This window comes from Aedes albopictus, chromosome 3 (genome assembly GCF_035046485.1).
Source record: "Aedes albopictus strain Foshan chromosome 3, AalbF5, whole genome shotgun sequence".
Taxonomy (NCBI): domain Eukaryota; kingdom Metazoa; phylum Arthropoda; class Insecta; order Diptera; family Culicidae; genus Aedes; species Aedes albopictus.
This window is the reverse complement of record NC_085138.1, coordinates 172,854,418-172,870,677: the sequence shown is the minus strand read 5'-3', so window position 1 is coordinate 172,870,677 and position 16,260 is coordinate 172,854,418. Positions and strand designations below refer to the sequence as shown.

Genomic DNA, 16,260 nt, shown 5'->3' with positions numbered 1-16,260 from the left:
AAGCATATTAGGCTATTTCTTCAAGTTATTCTATTTTATCATGATTCATTTTCTCTCAAATCGGGAAGGATAAATGGTCAGATTTTATGACATCATCTTTTACATGTTAATTTACTTCATTCAAAAAAAGGAAGCTAGGATAAATCTCGAAAACGAAAGTCGTGGTGCTAGGTCAAAATGAAAAACTGAATTGAAGCGAAGTATGTATTTGAGTTCATGAACCATATATAAAAAGTTGGGCCATTTTGGGCAGCGTTTTTAAATTGGATACTTTTCACTATAACTCACCCAATTTTAAACCACTTGTGGTATGATTTTTTAAACTTGCTTTGATACATCTTGTATCTAATGATAAATCAAGCTCTTCGGTTTAGGATTTGTTATAACTAGAAGCACCAAGTTAAGAATCACTACAAAAAATGTTCAATTCCTTTCTTAGAATACAATAAAAGTAGCTAGAAAAAGGTTTTTTTTTTGCAGCTACAAACAACCTTTCAATTAAAGTAGGTATGTCAATTTCGAAAGAATTTGTATGCTACATCACTGTCATATGCTTGTATCCATATAGTTTTTTTTATGTTTTTGATATAAAAAAAAAAAACGATATGGAGATGTTTACCGCAGTTGTTGTCAACAACCTGTTGAATATGTTTCAAAACCAGAAAATGTTGCCTATTCCCCTGTGACCATATATAATGCTTGAAAAAAAAACTCAAACCATATCCTTTTTACGTTAGGCATTGTAACCAGGGATGGCATTCACCATTTGCAAAGAGTTACATTCACTTGCTACTATCTCAGTTCATAAGCACGCTATCAAAAAACAATGTATGGATGACTTTTACCTCGTAGTTTTATCTGAAAGTTTGCCGAATATCATAAGGGTTGCACACGCATGCTTAACTCGTGAGCGAGCTGTGAAAGCAACTCTCCACGCCGTGAATGTAAATTACATTCACGGCGTGGAGAGTTGCTTTCACAGCTCGCTCACGAGTTAAGCATGCGTGTGCGACCCTTATGATATTCGGCAAACTTTCAGATAAAACTACAAGGTAAAAGTCATCCATACATTGTTTTTTGATAGCGTGCTTATGAACTGAGATAGTAGCAAGTGAATGTAACTCTTTGCAAATGGTGAATGCCATCCCTGATTGTAACAGTTTGTCAAAATTGGTTTAAATACAAAAATAATGACCTAAGTATTTATGCAAATGTAAGGATAAAGCGTAATGCATTTTGATGAACTGATGTTTATAATGCAGTTAACCTTCTTGAATTTATTTAGCCTTGCTGCCAGATCCACTACTGACATCTATATAAATCGATATTACCATGCTGGACACATAATCGCACTTGTAAACCTTCACTCAATATCTCATCGAATAAGAACTTAGCAGATAATTACAACTGCACAACCATCATAAACGCATGAAAATACAAACTAATATAAAACCGCTAGAGTAACAGAAGGATTGATCAGGACCCTCAGAATATATTGATTGGCATGCATTGTAAAAATTCCAAAATTAAAAAAGAAACACAAGCATATTTTATTAGTACAAGAACAGCGTTCATATGATTTTATTTAGTTGAAATTATTGCGATCTGCCCACACACTTATAACAGTCCCAGAGTTAGAATAATTATTCATAAAACTATAGATTATATTTTGAATCCACATAAGTTAGTTTTTTTTTGACTCACTTGATGAACACATCAAGCCATTGCAAGCAACGATAGTTGTTAAAACTTGTATGATTCAATGTAACTCAAAGTATGCGATGTTTGGCTAACTAAACCTAGTTTTGTCATCTGAACTAGTATAATTTTGTAGGCAGATCGCAATACAATCAGAAAAGGAAAGCACAAGTCGGATTAATAGCGTAATGAAGAGTTATGCAGTTTATGCTTACGCATTAGTAGTTTATCAGGAAGCAACAAAACCAGAAACGCTAAGGTTCATCGTGAACAAGTGTCCGCTCAAATAAATTTCCAGTGCGCTTTACAAAGATAGCCTACTGATGAATAAGATATTCACTGTTGTAAGCCCAATGTAGTAAAATATTGATGAAATAAAATTGATCAGACGTATTCAATCTAACATAATGGTTTTGTGGTTCTGGAATGAAAGTATATCCTAAAACAAAATCAACTGATACATGATGACAGCATTATTCATTAATAATATCCAGCAAATCGGAAATGAACAACACCTTATGTTTTTCATAGTTTGCACACAGACAAACAGATGTAACACTCTTCAGAACAGCTTGGCACATGCATTTAACGATTCAAATTTTATTTGATTTCCGCGATCCTTCCATCAGAGGCGCTAGTGTTCGATCGCTTTGACGTTTTTCAGTGCATGATGCAAACGAAAATTACAGGCGATTTGTGTAGTAGTGTGCGTGTTAGACAAACGTCAAATCGAAATCCATCATGGCCGACAGTGTCTCGCGCGGTTCTACCAACAGATGGTAGTGTACTCATGAAAAAGACACCGGGCTAAAGCTTTTGATGAGTTTCCTCTACGAATTACGTCTGTTTGCCTGTGGTGTTTCAAAAGTCCATTTTACGAGCCCTATCTTTGAATGAAAATTTGTCAGGAGCTCGCGTCCTAACCCGTGAAAATCAATATCATCATCAACATTGTTGTCATTTCGTGTATTAGGGACTACGAAGGTGATGATTTTGTTTGCGGTTTTCTGTAAAAAAGCGGAGGGAAAAATTTTGGCTTTTTTTATTGGGCTTCTCGAGAATTTTTTGCATTTTGACAAGTTTCTCTTCGACCTCTTGGTTGCGCGCCAGGGTATAATGTGTGTTGGGCACTTTGCGACGATTAACTCAAATCCACACACCAGCGCACAATTTGCGCGCCGATTGCCTACGCGCCAAGTTTTTCACTAGTCAAATCACTATTAATCAGTGGTTTAATGAAGTAAAAGCGTTGTTACCGTCAATAATATCTTTGTTGTACCATATTTCCAGACATTAGGAAGTTTAATGTTTTAGACAAAACATGGATCCGAACCCTAAGAAAGATAGAGCTCTTGGCGCGAACCATTTTGACACTTGTTTATTTACATTTTGTATGGCGCACAACCCGGCGCATGGGCTGTCGGCGCACTAGTTGTTGGCCAGTATGCGGATTTCAGAAAAGATTCGCAATACTCATACTCCCATAAAAACCCCGTAGGAAGAGTTTCCCGGCTCATCAGCCTTCGTAGCCCCCAATTGGGTTCTTTAGGGGTATCCGGATTATTTCAGATTCGGATTCTCCGCCCAAAAATTAGTCGAAATCCAAAATTTCATAATTTTTGGAATCCGGGAACTATTTTTAAAATGCATTTAAAGTTTGTATGGGGAAATTTTTTTGTTCGGGTCGAACTGTCATTTTACCAATTGAACTGTCATTCTATCCACGGAAATTAAAACTATTTTGTTAATTTAACCATCAAAATAAAGGTATTCGAATCCAATAAAATCACGTTATACTCAGAAAAATGAGCTCTTTCGATTAGGCTACAGAAAATAGCAATATTTTATTCACTAAACAACCCAATTGTTGCTTAATAAATTCAGCAAGTTTGCCACTGTGCAACGTAAAAAAACCGACCCTTATGAAACAATCTTGAAATTGGGTAAAAATATGCATAATTTGGCCTCTCTATACCGAGCGTGTTGTCGATGACAGCTGCAGTTTGCGTGCGCTTTGTTTACCGGTCCTGGCCGGAGTGTTTTCAAAATTTGCAAAACTTTGTAAATTACTTAGTTTTACTTTTCTAGTTAGTTTTTAAAGTTAATCTGATGCAATTTGTCACATTATCGGTTACAAACAGCAGTGTGATTTGAACAAAATGCCAACACAGAAAAATAAGCTGAAAAAATCCAAGCCGGATCCCCCAGCAGCGCTGTTAGTAAATCCGGTTCAAATCAAGGCTGAACCACTCGATATAAAACCGCTGGGCGCTTTTGTGGACGATCGGGTGGAATTGATCAGGCAAGCTTTCTCGTGCCTAAAGCCCAAAGAGGTGAAGTGTCTCGTTCCGGACTCTCTGCAAGGCAAATCTATCGAATCTCTTCAGGAGCAATGTCTAGATGAGGTGCTCGGCATATCCACAAAGCGACTGTTGTCGATCATCAACAGCACCAAGTGTCCCACGGATACGGAATCGTCCTCGGACGAGGATGAGAAGATTGTGGGTGAGTAAAATAGTATTGTTCTTTAAATAAACAAAGTAAAAATAATTACCTGTTGCCTTTACAGAGCATATATCCCTGGATGAGATTTCATCGGATTCTGAAGTGGAGATGGCAAAACCAGCGGCAAAGAAAACTAAGTCTAAAGATGTCAAATCCAAGAAGGACAAGGAACCCGGTAAGTCATTTTCTCAATATTTTCCAACTGGAAAATCTGGCTTTAGTCTTTTGCTCTGTCAAGACAATGAGAAATGTGCTGCCCATGATCGCATATCAGTCCCATATTTGCTGGGTTTCCTATTCATATGGGACAATTATGCGATCATAGGCAGTGTGCTTTTTAGGGCTTTTCTATTGCAATTGTTATTTATTTGCAATGTGTTATGATTATGTTGATAATTTTGTTAGCTGACTACCATGAATCCACAAAAGTTAAGGGTATGTATTTTTTGAAACATTAGTCCTGTTCAATGAAGTAGGTTGACCATTGTTGAAGTTGCTGCATCCTGCTCTTACCTATTCATCAACAAATAAGTAAGAGCAGGATGCAGCAACTTCAACAATGTTCAACCTACTTCATTGAACAGGACTATTCACTCTAATTGGACATAAAACAAAATGGGTTTTGGTTATGCAGAATGTATCGTTATGTATAATCTCCTTATAAACGACCGCAGGGCAAGATAGGTCACTCAATTTTGAGTGTATTTTTTGAACATTCATTTTTTTTATTACATAGAAAGCTATCTCCTAACTCACTTTAGCCAAGCGGAAAATTGTAACATAAATTTATGTTAACTTTTTTCGTGAAAACATTGATATTGAAATCGCCTTACTATCACTGAAATTATTAGAATGTTTACTATAGAATGCACCTCTTTTTTATTCAATGGATATGAGCCATTTTACGAAGTGACAACAATGTTGATGATGATATTGATTTTCACGGGTTATTGGACGCTACCTCCTGTTAAAATTCATTCATAAAATCGGCTCGTAAAATGGACTATTGCGCATCTGTGAATACATACAGAAAAAATCCGTATACCTATGTACCTAGTTATTTGGATGAGTTGCAAAACACGTTGAAAAAAGCTCGTGCTGAAAAATTCTAGATATGCTGTATACAAGTTATTTCACCTATTCTAAAACATTCCCCAGAAAACCATTCCCAAGAAAACCAATCCCTAGAATTCCATTTCCCAGAATGTACCATTCCCAAGAATGTACCATTTCCCAAAAATCCATTCCCCAGAAAGCACTATTCCCCAGAAAAGCTTAATATACTCTGCTAAAAAGTATAATTCGATACACAAACAGTACAATCTTGATCATAATGGTATTATACCATTATCATAATCATTATCATAATGGTATTATACTATAATAGTATAGGCAAGGATTTTAACATTATAATAGTGTTCTTACGCGCAAACATCAAACACCGTATACGGTATAGGTAACAAATTAAGGTAATTGATGTATACATACATACATATCCATAAAAATATTCTACAATGGTTCAAACGTTTAATTACCATTGTATACAGTTACATGTTGATCATTGAACCTATCTTGAAAGTTCTCAAACTATCATCATTCCTTGATGATTTTGTGGCTATATCGGTCTCTTTCTACTCATAAGTATAAGGGAGTAGAGATCAAAGTGGATAATGAAATGATAGATATGATAGAATTCGCTAGGTAGCGAACAAGTGTGAAAATTTTATAGAAGGTGAAATTAGGCAAGTAGGCCATGTATTGAACGAATACATCGAATGCGTGAAACTTCTGCCGTGCGACCTATGCTTTTAAACAGATCGGCTTGGTTGGTAGTTCATACCACCTTACCAAGACTGGCAAAAGTTTCAGGCACCCGACTGCCTAATGTATTGTTCTGTTTTCATCACAAATTCTATCGATCGGTAGTTTTTTCGGAATTCGCACTCCGTTCATAGAGGTATGTCTATATCGCGGCGTGTTCTTCCTATTAGCTTTTTCGATCTTATAGGATAGAACACTTTTCTTTTTGAGCCAAACTTTTCATATCATATGCTGATTTATCGACCGTATTCTATTAATAACTTGATGATTTTGTGGCTATATCGGTCTCTTTCTACTCATAAGTATAAGGGAGTAGAGATCAAAGTGGATAATGAAATGATAGATATGATAGAATTCGCTAGGTAGCGAACAAGTGTGAAAAATTTATAGAAGGTGAAATTAGGCAAGTAGACCATGTATTGAACGAATACATCGAATGCGTGAAACTTCTGCCGCGCGACCTGTGCTTTTAAACAGATCGGCTTGGTTGGTACTTCATACCACCTTACCAAGACTGGCAAAAGTTTCAGGCACCCGACTGCCTAATGTATTGTTCTGTTTTCATCACAAATTCTATCGATCGGTAGGTCGATAAATCAGCATATGATATGAAAAATTTGGCTCAAAAAGAAAAGTGTTCTATCCTATAAGATCGAAAAAGCTAATAGGAAGAACACGCCGCGATATAGACATACCTCTATGAACGGAGTGCGAATTCCGAAAAAGCTACCGATCGATAGAATTTGTGATGAAAACAGAACAATACATTAGGCAGTCGGGTGCCTGAAACTTTTGCCAGTCTTGGTAAGGTGGTATGAACTACCAACCAAGCCGATCTGTTTAAAAGCACAGGTCGCACGGCAGAAGTTTCACGCATTCGATGTATTCGTTCAATACATGGCCTACTTGCCTAATTTCACCTTCTATAAAATTTTCACACTTGTTCGCTACCTAGCGAATTCTATCATATCTATCATTTCATTATCCACTTTGATCTCTACTCCCTTATACTTATGAGTAGAAAGAGACCGATATAGCCACAAAATCATCAAGTTATTAATAGAATACGGTCGATAAATCAGCATATGATATCATCATTCCAGTTGCTATAAAATGTTTTCAGTAACAAATTTTGAAAACGACGTATAATCAATGGTGTAGCATTGATTATACGTCGTTTTCAAAATTTGTTACTGTTTTGTTCCTTACATAGATATTTGTGAAAATTGTGCAGCACGTGTTTCGCCATGAATAACGATTTAATTGTGATATGCAAAATTTACAGAGGAAACGCATTTTCTATTGTTGTTGTCCAGTGTACAAGATGTTTATGGATCAGTTTATTTATGGCCGGTTTATATTAAAAATATTATTCTGTTGAAAACTTTGAGTTACTCGGAAAGAGTCAACAGACCACGTTTTTCTGTTGAATGGTAGGTACATCCTTGGAAGTGCATCACACAGCTCAGTGGAGAGCTAGGTATCAACTGGTAGGTAATCGGAAATAAATTGTAAATATGTTATATACCGCATTTAGTTCACCACTGGACTGCGAACTGCGACTTCATAAGTGCGAAAACGTAAATAAAAGTGCGCGATTGCATCAAATCAGGTTGATGTCTTCGGCGCACTATTTCTTCAATCTATGGTGAACAAGTGCTCTGAAGACACCGAGTTGATTTGATGCAATCGCGCACTTTTATTAGCGTTTTCGCACTCGTGAAAACTAGTGCGATAGTCCAGTGGTGAACTAAATGCGCTATACCTAGATTGAATAAAGGAGAGGCACTGAGCTGGTAGCGAGTTCAGTCAGTGCCTGGGTTTGGAGAACAAAGCCTCGCCGTTGTTTTTATTTCCAACATTTTCTACGTAAATGGTTGGAGGGATTCATCCCAATGGCTGTCCCTAATTATTCGCTTCAAAGGCCCTTCATTCATGCGGTATGAGAAGGACTTTTATATTATTATTCAAATACCATGGAATAGAAAAAGTGAACATTATAAGCAGTTTTAATGCCAACAATTCTTATAACAACTCAAAAATATTTTTGATGAAGAAGGGACATTGTTTTCCTTTCTTGAATGCCGAAAGGAAAACAATGATTCTTCTTTTTAAACAATAGGTATTTTTCTTAGAATTAAGGCATTTAGTAAAATTATTGAAATTATAACTGCTTACATTTTCAACATAGATTTTCCCTTCTTTTTTGCATAGGCTGTTCTTTCGAATTGCACTTTTCCCTTCTTTTCTACATAGGCTGTTCTTTCAAGTTACACTGTTCAGGTAATTATCGGCACCACAAGCACAGGTGTTTAGAAATTTAAAAAATATATAATAAATATTATAGCAATTTAAGCCTCAAGCATCCGTCATCACTTTTTCAGAAAATGAAAAGCAGTTTTTTGCTGTAAACCAAAACAATGACCACGAAAATGTATTCACTGTACTCCATTCTCAATGTGGAATGCAGTGAATACATTTTTATGGCAAAATCTTTCGTTTTGAACGAAAAAACTGCTTTCAAATGTTTGATGATGACGATAATTTCAATGACGAATTGTTCAACGTTAACACCGATGATTGTTATAATGCCCATAATTTTCTGGAAGGTGCAATTCGAAAGAACAGCCTATTGAGTTAAGGGCCCATATAGCCGAGGCGGTAAACGCACGGGTATTCAGCATGACCATGCTGAGGGTGACGGGTTCGATTCCCGGTCGGTCCAGGATCTTTTCGTAAAGGTAATTTCCTTGACTTCCTTGGGCATAGAGTATCTTTGTGCCTGCCACACGATATACGCATGCAAAATGGTCATTGGCAGAGGAAGCTCTCAGTTAATAACTGTGGAAGTGCTCATAGAACACTAAGCTGAGAAGCAGGCTTTGTCCCAATGAGGACGTTACGCCAAGAAGAGAGAGAGAGCCTATTGAGTTCTCCAAATTTTATCTCACGTAACCTATCACAAGCCTATCCATATACGGGAGAACAAAAGATGTTTACAAAGTTCTTACAGATAGATTAACACGGGAAATCTGAACACAAACCACTACCACATAGGAATTTGGATTGGTCAATGCAGAAAAGAAGGGAAAATGTATGTTGAAAAAGTAAGCAGTTGCGATGCCAATAATTGGGTTTTTAAATTTTGGAAAATATATTAGGGGTACTCACTAAACAGATTAAATTGCTGCGTAAGCCATGATTTTCTGCTAATTTGAAATGTTTCATGATTTTGCGAATGAAATAATCAAAGATTGCCTTGGTGATCGTGACGTTTAATCAGTTTAATCAGTTTACGCTGTTAAGTGAATCCCCCTATTGATTTTTCAATTTTATACAAAGAGCACCTTTTTCTGAGTCAGTATGATTTTTTTCAGATTTTAAGAACTTAATTTTGATACCTAAAATCAATTTTGAAGAGATTTTTTGAAATCATCTTGTGACAGTTAGGCAACTGCTTGACAGCTCCGCCAAGTACAAAATGTGACGAGGGGTGATTCGACAAATCACTTCCATACAAACTTCAAATTGATTTTTAAATAGGTTCCCGGCCACCAAAGTAGATGAAAATTTGGATTTCGACTCAGTTTGGCGTGCAGATTCAGAATATGGAATTATCTCAACATTGCTAAAGAAGCCAATTATACTAATAGCCTAAATTGTAAAGGCAAATCATGCTTTTTTCCAAAGTTTTTCTTGTCAAATGAGAATTTTTGGCAGGATGTTTCTTCCGGTGATTTTTTACGAATAAATGTTTGATTTTAGCGATTAATATAAACCATTTCGAAAAACGGTTTTATTTTCTTTCTGAGGAATGACGCGTTTTAAGAAATATTTTTTTTGAGAAATGGTTTTCTGAGGAATGTTATAGGGTAATTCGCTGATTGTTGAACACTACCCAAATGTTGAACAGTTTCTGAAAATTTTATTATAAACCTTACTTAAGTAATTTTCATCCAACGTAAACTTATGATGTAGATGCATATACATGTGGGTAACGATATTGCTCTAATTAAGTTACAAAACTATACATATTTTATGTCAAAAAAATTTATTGAAAATTTTGTACCGCTGATGACACGAAAACTGCACAATTCTTAAGATTAATTTTAAGAAATTGCTGTTACGAAATAAGCTTTGCGGGCAAATCGACCACAAATATCAAAGGCACACCATAGTTACAAGACATGGAAGGATGTCATTAACAGTTTACCACTGTTTAAAATCACATTTTCATTGTAATTTAATTTGGAAAAAAATATTTTTCTTATCACACTATCATTATGCATCCATGATCCAATTGTTGGACACTGGCATAACCTACGATGTTAGGACCATGACTGCTAGATTTTTTTTTTCACTTTACCCAACCGTGCATTGCATGGGGTTTCAAGGGCGTTCCAGGGATGTTCTAGGGGTGTTCCAGTGGGCTTCAGAAAGATTCCAGTGGTTTTTTAATGAGTTTCAAAGGCGTTCCAGAGGTGTTCAAGAGGAATTCAGAGTGTTAAGGGGGTCCAAGGAGTATTTCAAGGCGTTCCAGGAGGCTCAAGAGCAACCCACGGGTTTTCAAGGGATTTCAGGGTCGTTCCATGTGTGTTCTTGGGGGTTGAGTGGGTCCCATGGGTTTCCAGGAGAGTTTCAGGGGCTTTTAAAGACAAATCTTTTCAGCCATTTTTGCATCTAGTCATGTTTAAAACGATTTCAGTCCACTAGAGCTCTCTTCAAATGTGCGATTTCTTGTCATTTAAATTAATTGTCACTAGCTCGGACTAGCTGGGCACAAAACACGAAAAACCCGGAAAAAAGTCCGCCAGAGTGAAAAAATATCGGATGTCGGGTCAAAGTCGGGTCAAATTTTATCAAATGTTGGACCACTGTTGGACCCACATCGGGTAACTCTCGTGTCTATGTTGGGTTTGGTGGCCAAAATAAAAATAGGTGAATGATAGGTTGATGTCGGGTTATACGTCATTAATTACGAACAAAGCTTCAACCGTTCAACAATTGGCGAGAACCGTCCAACACTAGGGGCAGGACAGATCTAACGAGAGCAAATCTGTGTTCGAGGTGTTTCTCAGAATTCCTCACAGTTCCTCAGAATTTCTCCCATTTATGCCAAAGTGTGATCTGGCACCAATGTCAAACTGCAAAGTGTTGCATGTGCTGAATGAAAATTTCAATTGTGGGGATGTCTTTCGATAAATTTCGTCGATCATTGCTAAAAAGAGTTACTCAGAAATTCTCAGAGTTGCACTCGTTTGCACAGTGTCTTGCCCCTAGGTCCAACATTAGGATGAGCTAGCTTAAGGAAGCGTTCAACATTTGGGTTACAGACTTCCCATACAAATGCTCTATTTTCTCTTAGAAAATGGAATTTAAGGGAATACAAATTCAATAGGCAGTATAAGGGATAAGTAGATCTAGACTCTCTCTCTCTCTCTTCTTGGCGTAACGTCCTCACTGGGACAAAGCCTACTTCTCAGCTTAGTGTTCTATGAGCACTTCCACAGTTATTAACTGAGAGCTTCCTCTGCCAATGACCATTTTGCATGTGTATATCGTGTGGTAGGCACGAAGATACTCTATGCCCAAGGAAGTCAAGGAAATTTCCTTTACGAAAAGATCCTGGACCGACCGGGAATCGAACCCGTCACCCTCAGCATGGTCATGCTGAATACCCGTGCGTTTACCGCCTCGGCTATATGGGCCCTAAGTAGATCTAGACATTCACTGGATATTTTTCAACTAAAGTGGAATTATGCTCGGAAAAACAAACGAAAACCAAAATGCCGGTACTAACCGTTCAACAATTGGCGAATTACCCTAGATTCATTTCACCCTCGATGTAGAAGATTTTGTCATTTGTACCGATGGATATAAACACAAAAGAGCTGCAAGTTGGTGAAGTTTATTGGGCTCCAACAATAAAGTCGTCTGGTACGTACCGCATTTCCAACCCTTGAACAAGGTGTTCACCGAATCCACTGACAATAAAGTTGCCCGGTTTTAAAAATCCAAATTTTCGTCCATAGATGGTTGCATACTTGATGAGTTGTCGGTTAGACTTGGCGCCACATACAAAGACGGGAAAACAGTACTTGCGAAGCAGAAGGTAGTACAACGCATCTTCATCTTCGGTTGTGACAAGCACTGGACATGGTAAACTCCTGCGGGAGAGTTTTTCTGCTTCGCATAAGGATTTGGGCGTGCAAAAAATAACAGCATTAGCTTTGCAATTGTTGCTGGCATATTCTATGCACTGGCATAGAACACGTTGTCCTTGCTCTAGTTGCAGTGGATAGACAGATGGTTTCAATGTACTCATAGCAGTTTGATTTAACTCCCTGAGGCGAAATTTAAGGGCCTCGATTATTTCTGGCTTGGTGATGAAGACATCTACATGACGAAATATTTCCTCTTTGGGTAGTTGATCTATGTCCGAAACTTCAAACAATACTGCTTTGCATAATTCCTTACACTGTCTTACGACATCGGCGTCCTGTGTGACACATCCTGCCACGTGTTGGATGTTATGCTTGATACAGGGATTATCACTAGCAGAGGTTACCAATCTAGCGATTGTTCGGATGGTTTGATCTCCTTTCAAATTAAATTGCAGTAGTTCATCCACAGCATGAATCATCGTGTGGTTTTCCACATCAGGTATGACAATGTAGCGACATCCTTTCTTGAGAGCTAGCAAACATTCCTGTGCATTAATATTGGACAATTTGGTACTTTTGTCCGTAGAAATGTTTTCTATTTGGTCGTAAGGATAGAACATACACAAAGAGCTTCTGAAAAATTAAGCAATGTAATATTTTTTTCGAGAATTTAATTTTTTTATTTTTTTTTTACCTAGAGTCATTTATGATGCAGCACTGCATGTATTTCCCATTTATTTTACATACTTTAAGCTGCATTTCGTTTATGTTCAAAACGTCTCCTGGGATCAATGTGGTCAACAGCTTTTCAAAGTTGGTGACGAAAATTATAGAATCGGACTTTTTGTCCTCGTATTTTGCGTCGGATGTTAGGTAAATTCTTTGCCCTGGAGTAACTTCAACTGGACCCCATTTGCGGCCATACTTCAAACGACAACTTCTACCACTCAGCTCACATGCGACACCGATAGCCGGTTTTCGGAGGTCCATTTCTAAGGCATATGTTCCAATTGCTTGATTTGCCATATCCAAGAGATGTTCGTTCTCTTCTCTTGTATGTAATCCAAACTGAATGTATAGAATTTTTACTCCTTGTTGCAATAATTGTATAGCATTATCAAGCGTCACATTTACACTCAGCTGAACAGCTAATTTTTGCCATAGAAATGTATTTTCTGCGATAAAAGTCATGTTTTCGTGGAGACGTCGAACAAAATTAGTCACGCAAAGAAAATTTAAAAATACTGTCCAGAAAAGAAAGCATAGCTTGCTTAGCAATTTTAAAATTTGGACAAAATCGTTTTATATTTGTATACATGTAATATCCTAGCAATGCTAGGCTAGTATGGGATAATCGTATGCTGGTAATAACGTTGTGGAAAATGTATTTGGGGACAAGGTGGGCCAGTAAAGTGGTTGAAAAAATTGTTTTTGCTCCACACTGCCGTTCTACTCGATTTGTAACCAGATTCTATGTCTTCTCCCAAAATTTGAGCTCATTTGGTTGAAAATTGAGACTGCACAAGTTTTAGATGCTTTGCGCACATTTGTAAGATTTTTTTTAGTCGTGGATGTGGGTTCTACAATAGATATTGTTTATGTACCTAGATATGTACCGACATCTTTTATGTGTAAACTATTCTGCCCCTCTTGGCATGTCAGTCCCATGTTGTTTCTAATGCAAATCATATTTTTGTCTCTCACGAGCCCATTTAAAATAAATTTGATATTTTTCTCGCCTCATTTCACAGCTCAACGTGCCACGAAAAGTTTATGCATCACATGAATACACTTTTTTGAAAACAATTGGAGTTACAGTGCAAAACGTTAGCACTTTGAAAAACAACATGGGACTGCCATGCGAAGTGGGGCAGTATTCCTGTTTTCAATTCTAATTTAATCATTAAATCTTTTTGCAGATGTCAAACAAAACGATAAGCCCAAGGATAAGCCTAATAAAAATGGTGGCAAGAAAAGTAAGTACACAAAATGAATTGCAAAATATTTCAATATATAATGTCGGACAATCGGCAGACAAATCGTTAAAATAATGGAAAGCCTTCAATTGCAAACCCATTTTTTTCTTATTTAAAACCATGCCAATGCACAATTGTACGGAATTACAAATATTTTGCGAATAGTCAATATGATTTATTTTTTATTGTTATCAACTGCAACAAGATTATTTGTGCGTGGCATCCGTGAATTGAGATGTTGAATTTATCCATAAGGTCTGGACCATAACATACTTCAAGAAAGTTCTTTTGTTTTATTCATTTCAATCCAGGTGAAAAGGAAATGACCGTTTTGGAACTCTTGGAGTTGCAAGCTCGTGCCAGAGCAATTCGTTCCCAGTTAGCTTTGGAACCAGTTACGAAAATTGAGCTAGATTCTGACCAAGATGGTGAAACTACTTCCGACACGGAAAAGACCACAAAAAAGCCAAACGACTCAAAGGCAAAGCCGGACAATACCAACAGCACGAAACAGTCCAAGAAATCACCTCCAAAAGAACAATCCAAGCGAGTTCGATTGAAACGAAATTTCCGCATCCGTCAGGTCGGAGATGAAGATCTACCCGAGGAACCAGCCCAAAAATCTAGTCCGGAACAACGGACTGTGCGTAAATCACGGAGCAAGTCAAAAGAGAAGGAACCCGAGCCGAAACCGTTGGTTGATGAACCCGCAAAACCAAAGGAAGAAGCACAAGCCCCAAAAAGCAGAGATAGCTCGCCGGAAGTTATACCTGTGATCCCAAGCCCGGAAACGCTATGTATATCTTCCGATTCTGAGGACGAAAAGGCTAAAAAAGCAAAATCATCCATTTTCGTCGATAATATTGAAGAGTTGGAAAAACAGCTTAAAGAGAAGCAAACTCCGGCTACTCCGAAAAAATCAGATCACAAAGACGAGCCAGAAGAAGGCGAACTGACAGAAGAGGACAAGTCTCCCCAACGTAACAGGAAGGAATCCGTAAAATCGATTGGAGCAAACAGCGAACCGGCTGTAGTTGAGTCTCCTAAAAAGTTGACAAGCTTGGAGCAGGAAGAAGAACTAGATTACGAAGTACGAGAAATTTCAGATTCAGAACCTGAAACAAGTAACCAAGCAAAGGATGATTCCACAAAAACCGAAGAAGCAGAAGAAAAGGTCCAACAAGCGGATGGAAATAACGAAAGTGATGAAAGTGAACCGGAGAGCGAAAGTTCAGAAGAAGAAATAAAACCTACATCCTCTAGCGACGATGACGATGATCATGATCCAGATGTTGTGGAGATACACGACTCCAGTGACGAAACATTGCTGGAACAGAAACTGGCAGAAGACGAAACGGAAAAATCGTGGGGTTCGCGTTGGCTGGAGAGTAAGCGGGTGGCAAAGGTGATGGCTGCCTCCCGGTTGGGCAATAAAGTGCGCGATAAACTCAAAAAGAAGAAACAAAAGGAACAACAAGAGCAACAGGAGCTTGAGAAGGAAGCCGAGAAGGCGGAATCTCCGGAACCACCGAAAGAACCAGAGCTACCATCGAATGTTGAAGAGGGTTCAGTCGAGCATTACAAGGAATTGGTGGCAAAGGCTGGTGGTGCTGATGTGACGCTAAAAAATGCAACTAACACTCCTGCAGAGAATGATAATTGAAAACTCATTGGACCTTTGTTGCGCTGAAGTGATGATGTAAGTAATTTTCTTTTGTTTTAACATAACTGTATTACTATATCCACAAGTAATTCTCTACGTTGGATTATCTGTTACTATTAAAGAACGTAAAAGAAAGCCTCCGCAATCTTTCGCTTTGTGTTTTCATGATTCACATAGACATAGGTAGTTGGACTATGATCAAACAGTTACAATTTTTAGAAATATATAATATGGTACCTATTTGAGTTTTGTATGGAATATAAACTGCATCGAGCTATTTTTTGATACTTTATGTCCTGAAATTCGTTCCCCTGAACATACGCCGAATAAAGAAATCTTTCACCACTGTATCCGGTCTTGGGCTAGCCCAAGCGATATTTAATTTGAAGATTTTCTGGGGGCTATTCATTTTCTATGGGGGTCTAAGCCCCCT

At 37.7% G+C, this 16,260-nt stretch overlaps 2 protein-coding genes across 3 annotated transcripts; one reads left to right on the top strand and one right to left on the bottom strand.

Annotated features, from left to right (window-relative positions):
- Positions 1-3,695: 3,695 nt before the first annotated feature.
- On the top strand, positions 3,696-15,923 carry LOC109401779 (ABC transporter F family member 4). The gene is made up of 4 exons (XM_019674393.3): positions 3,696-4,203; positions 4,268-4,378; positions 14,108-14,164; positions 14,476-15,923. The coding sequence occupies exons 1-4, from the start codon at positions 3,858-3,860 to the stop codon at positions 15,825-15,827; spliced, it is 1,866 nt and encodes a 621-aa protein (XP_019529938.3). The 5' UTR covers positions 3,696-3,857; the 3' UTR covers positions 15,828-15,923.
- Positions 11,917-14,022, bottom strand: LOC109401780 (uncharacterized). 2 transcript variants are annotated; one of them, XM_029862574.2, is made up of 2 exons: positions 12,883-14,022; positions 11,917-12,818 (listed from the first exon to the last, which is right to left on the bottom strand). In XM_029862574.2, the coding sequence occupies exons 1-2, from the start codon at positions 13,377-13,379 to the stop codon at positions 11,933-11,935; spliced, it is 1,383 nt and encodes a 460-aa protein (XP_029718434.2). In that variant the 5' UTR covers positions 13,380-14,022; the 3' UTR covers positions 11,917-11,932. The 2 variants fall into 2 exon arrangements, with proteins under 2 accessions (XP_029718434.2, XP_062698336.1); XM_062842352.1 differs by having other exon boundaries at positions 11,917-12,821; positions 12,883-14,021.
- Positions 15,924-16,260: the final 337 nt, after the last annotated feature.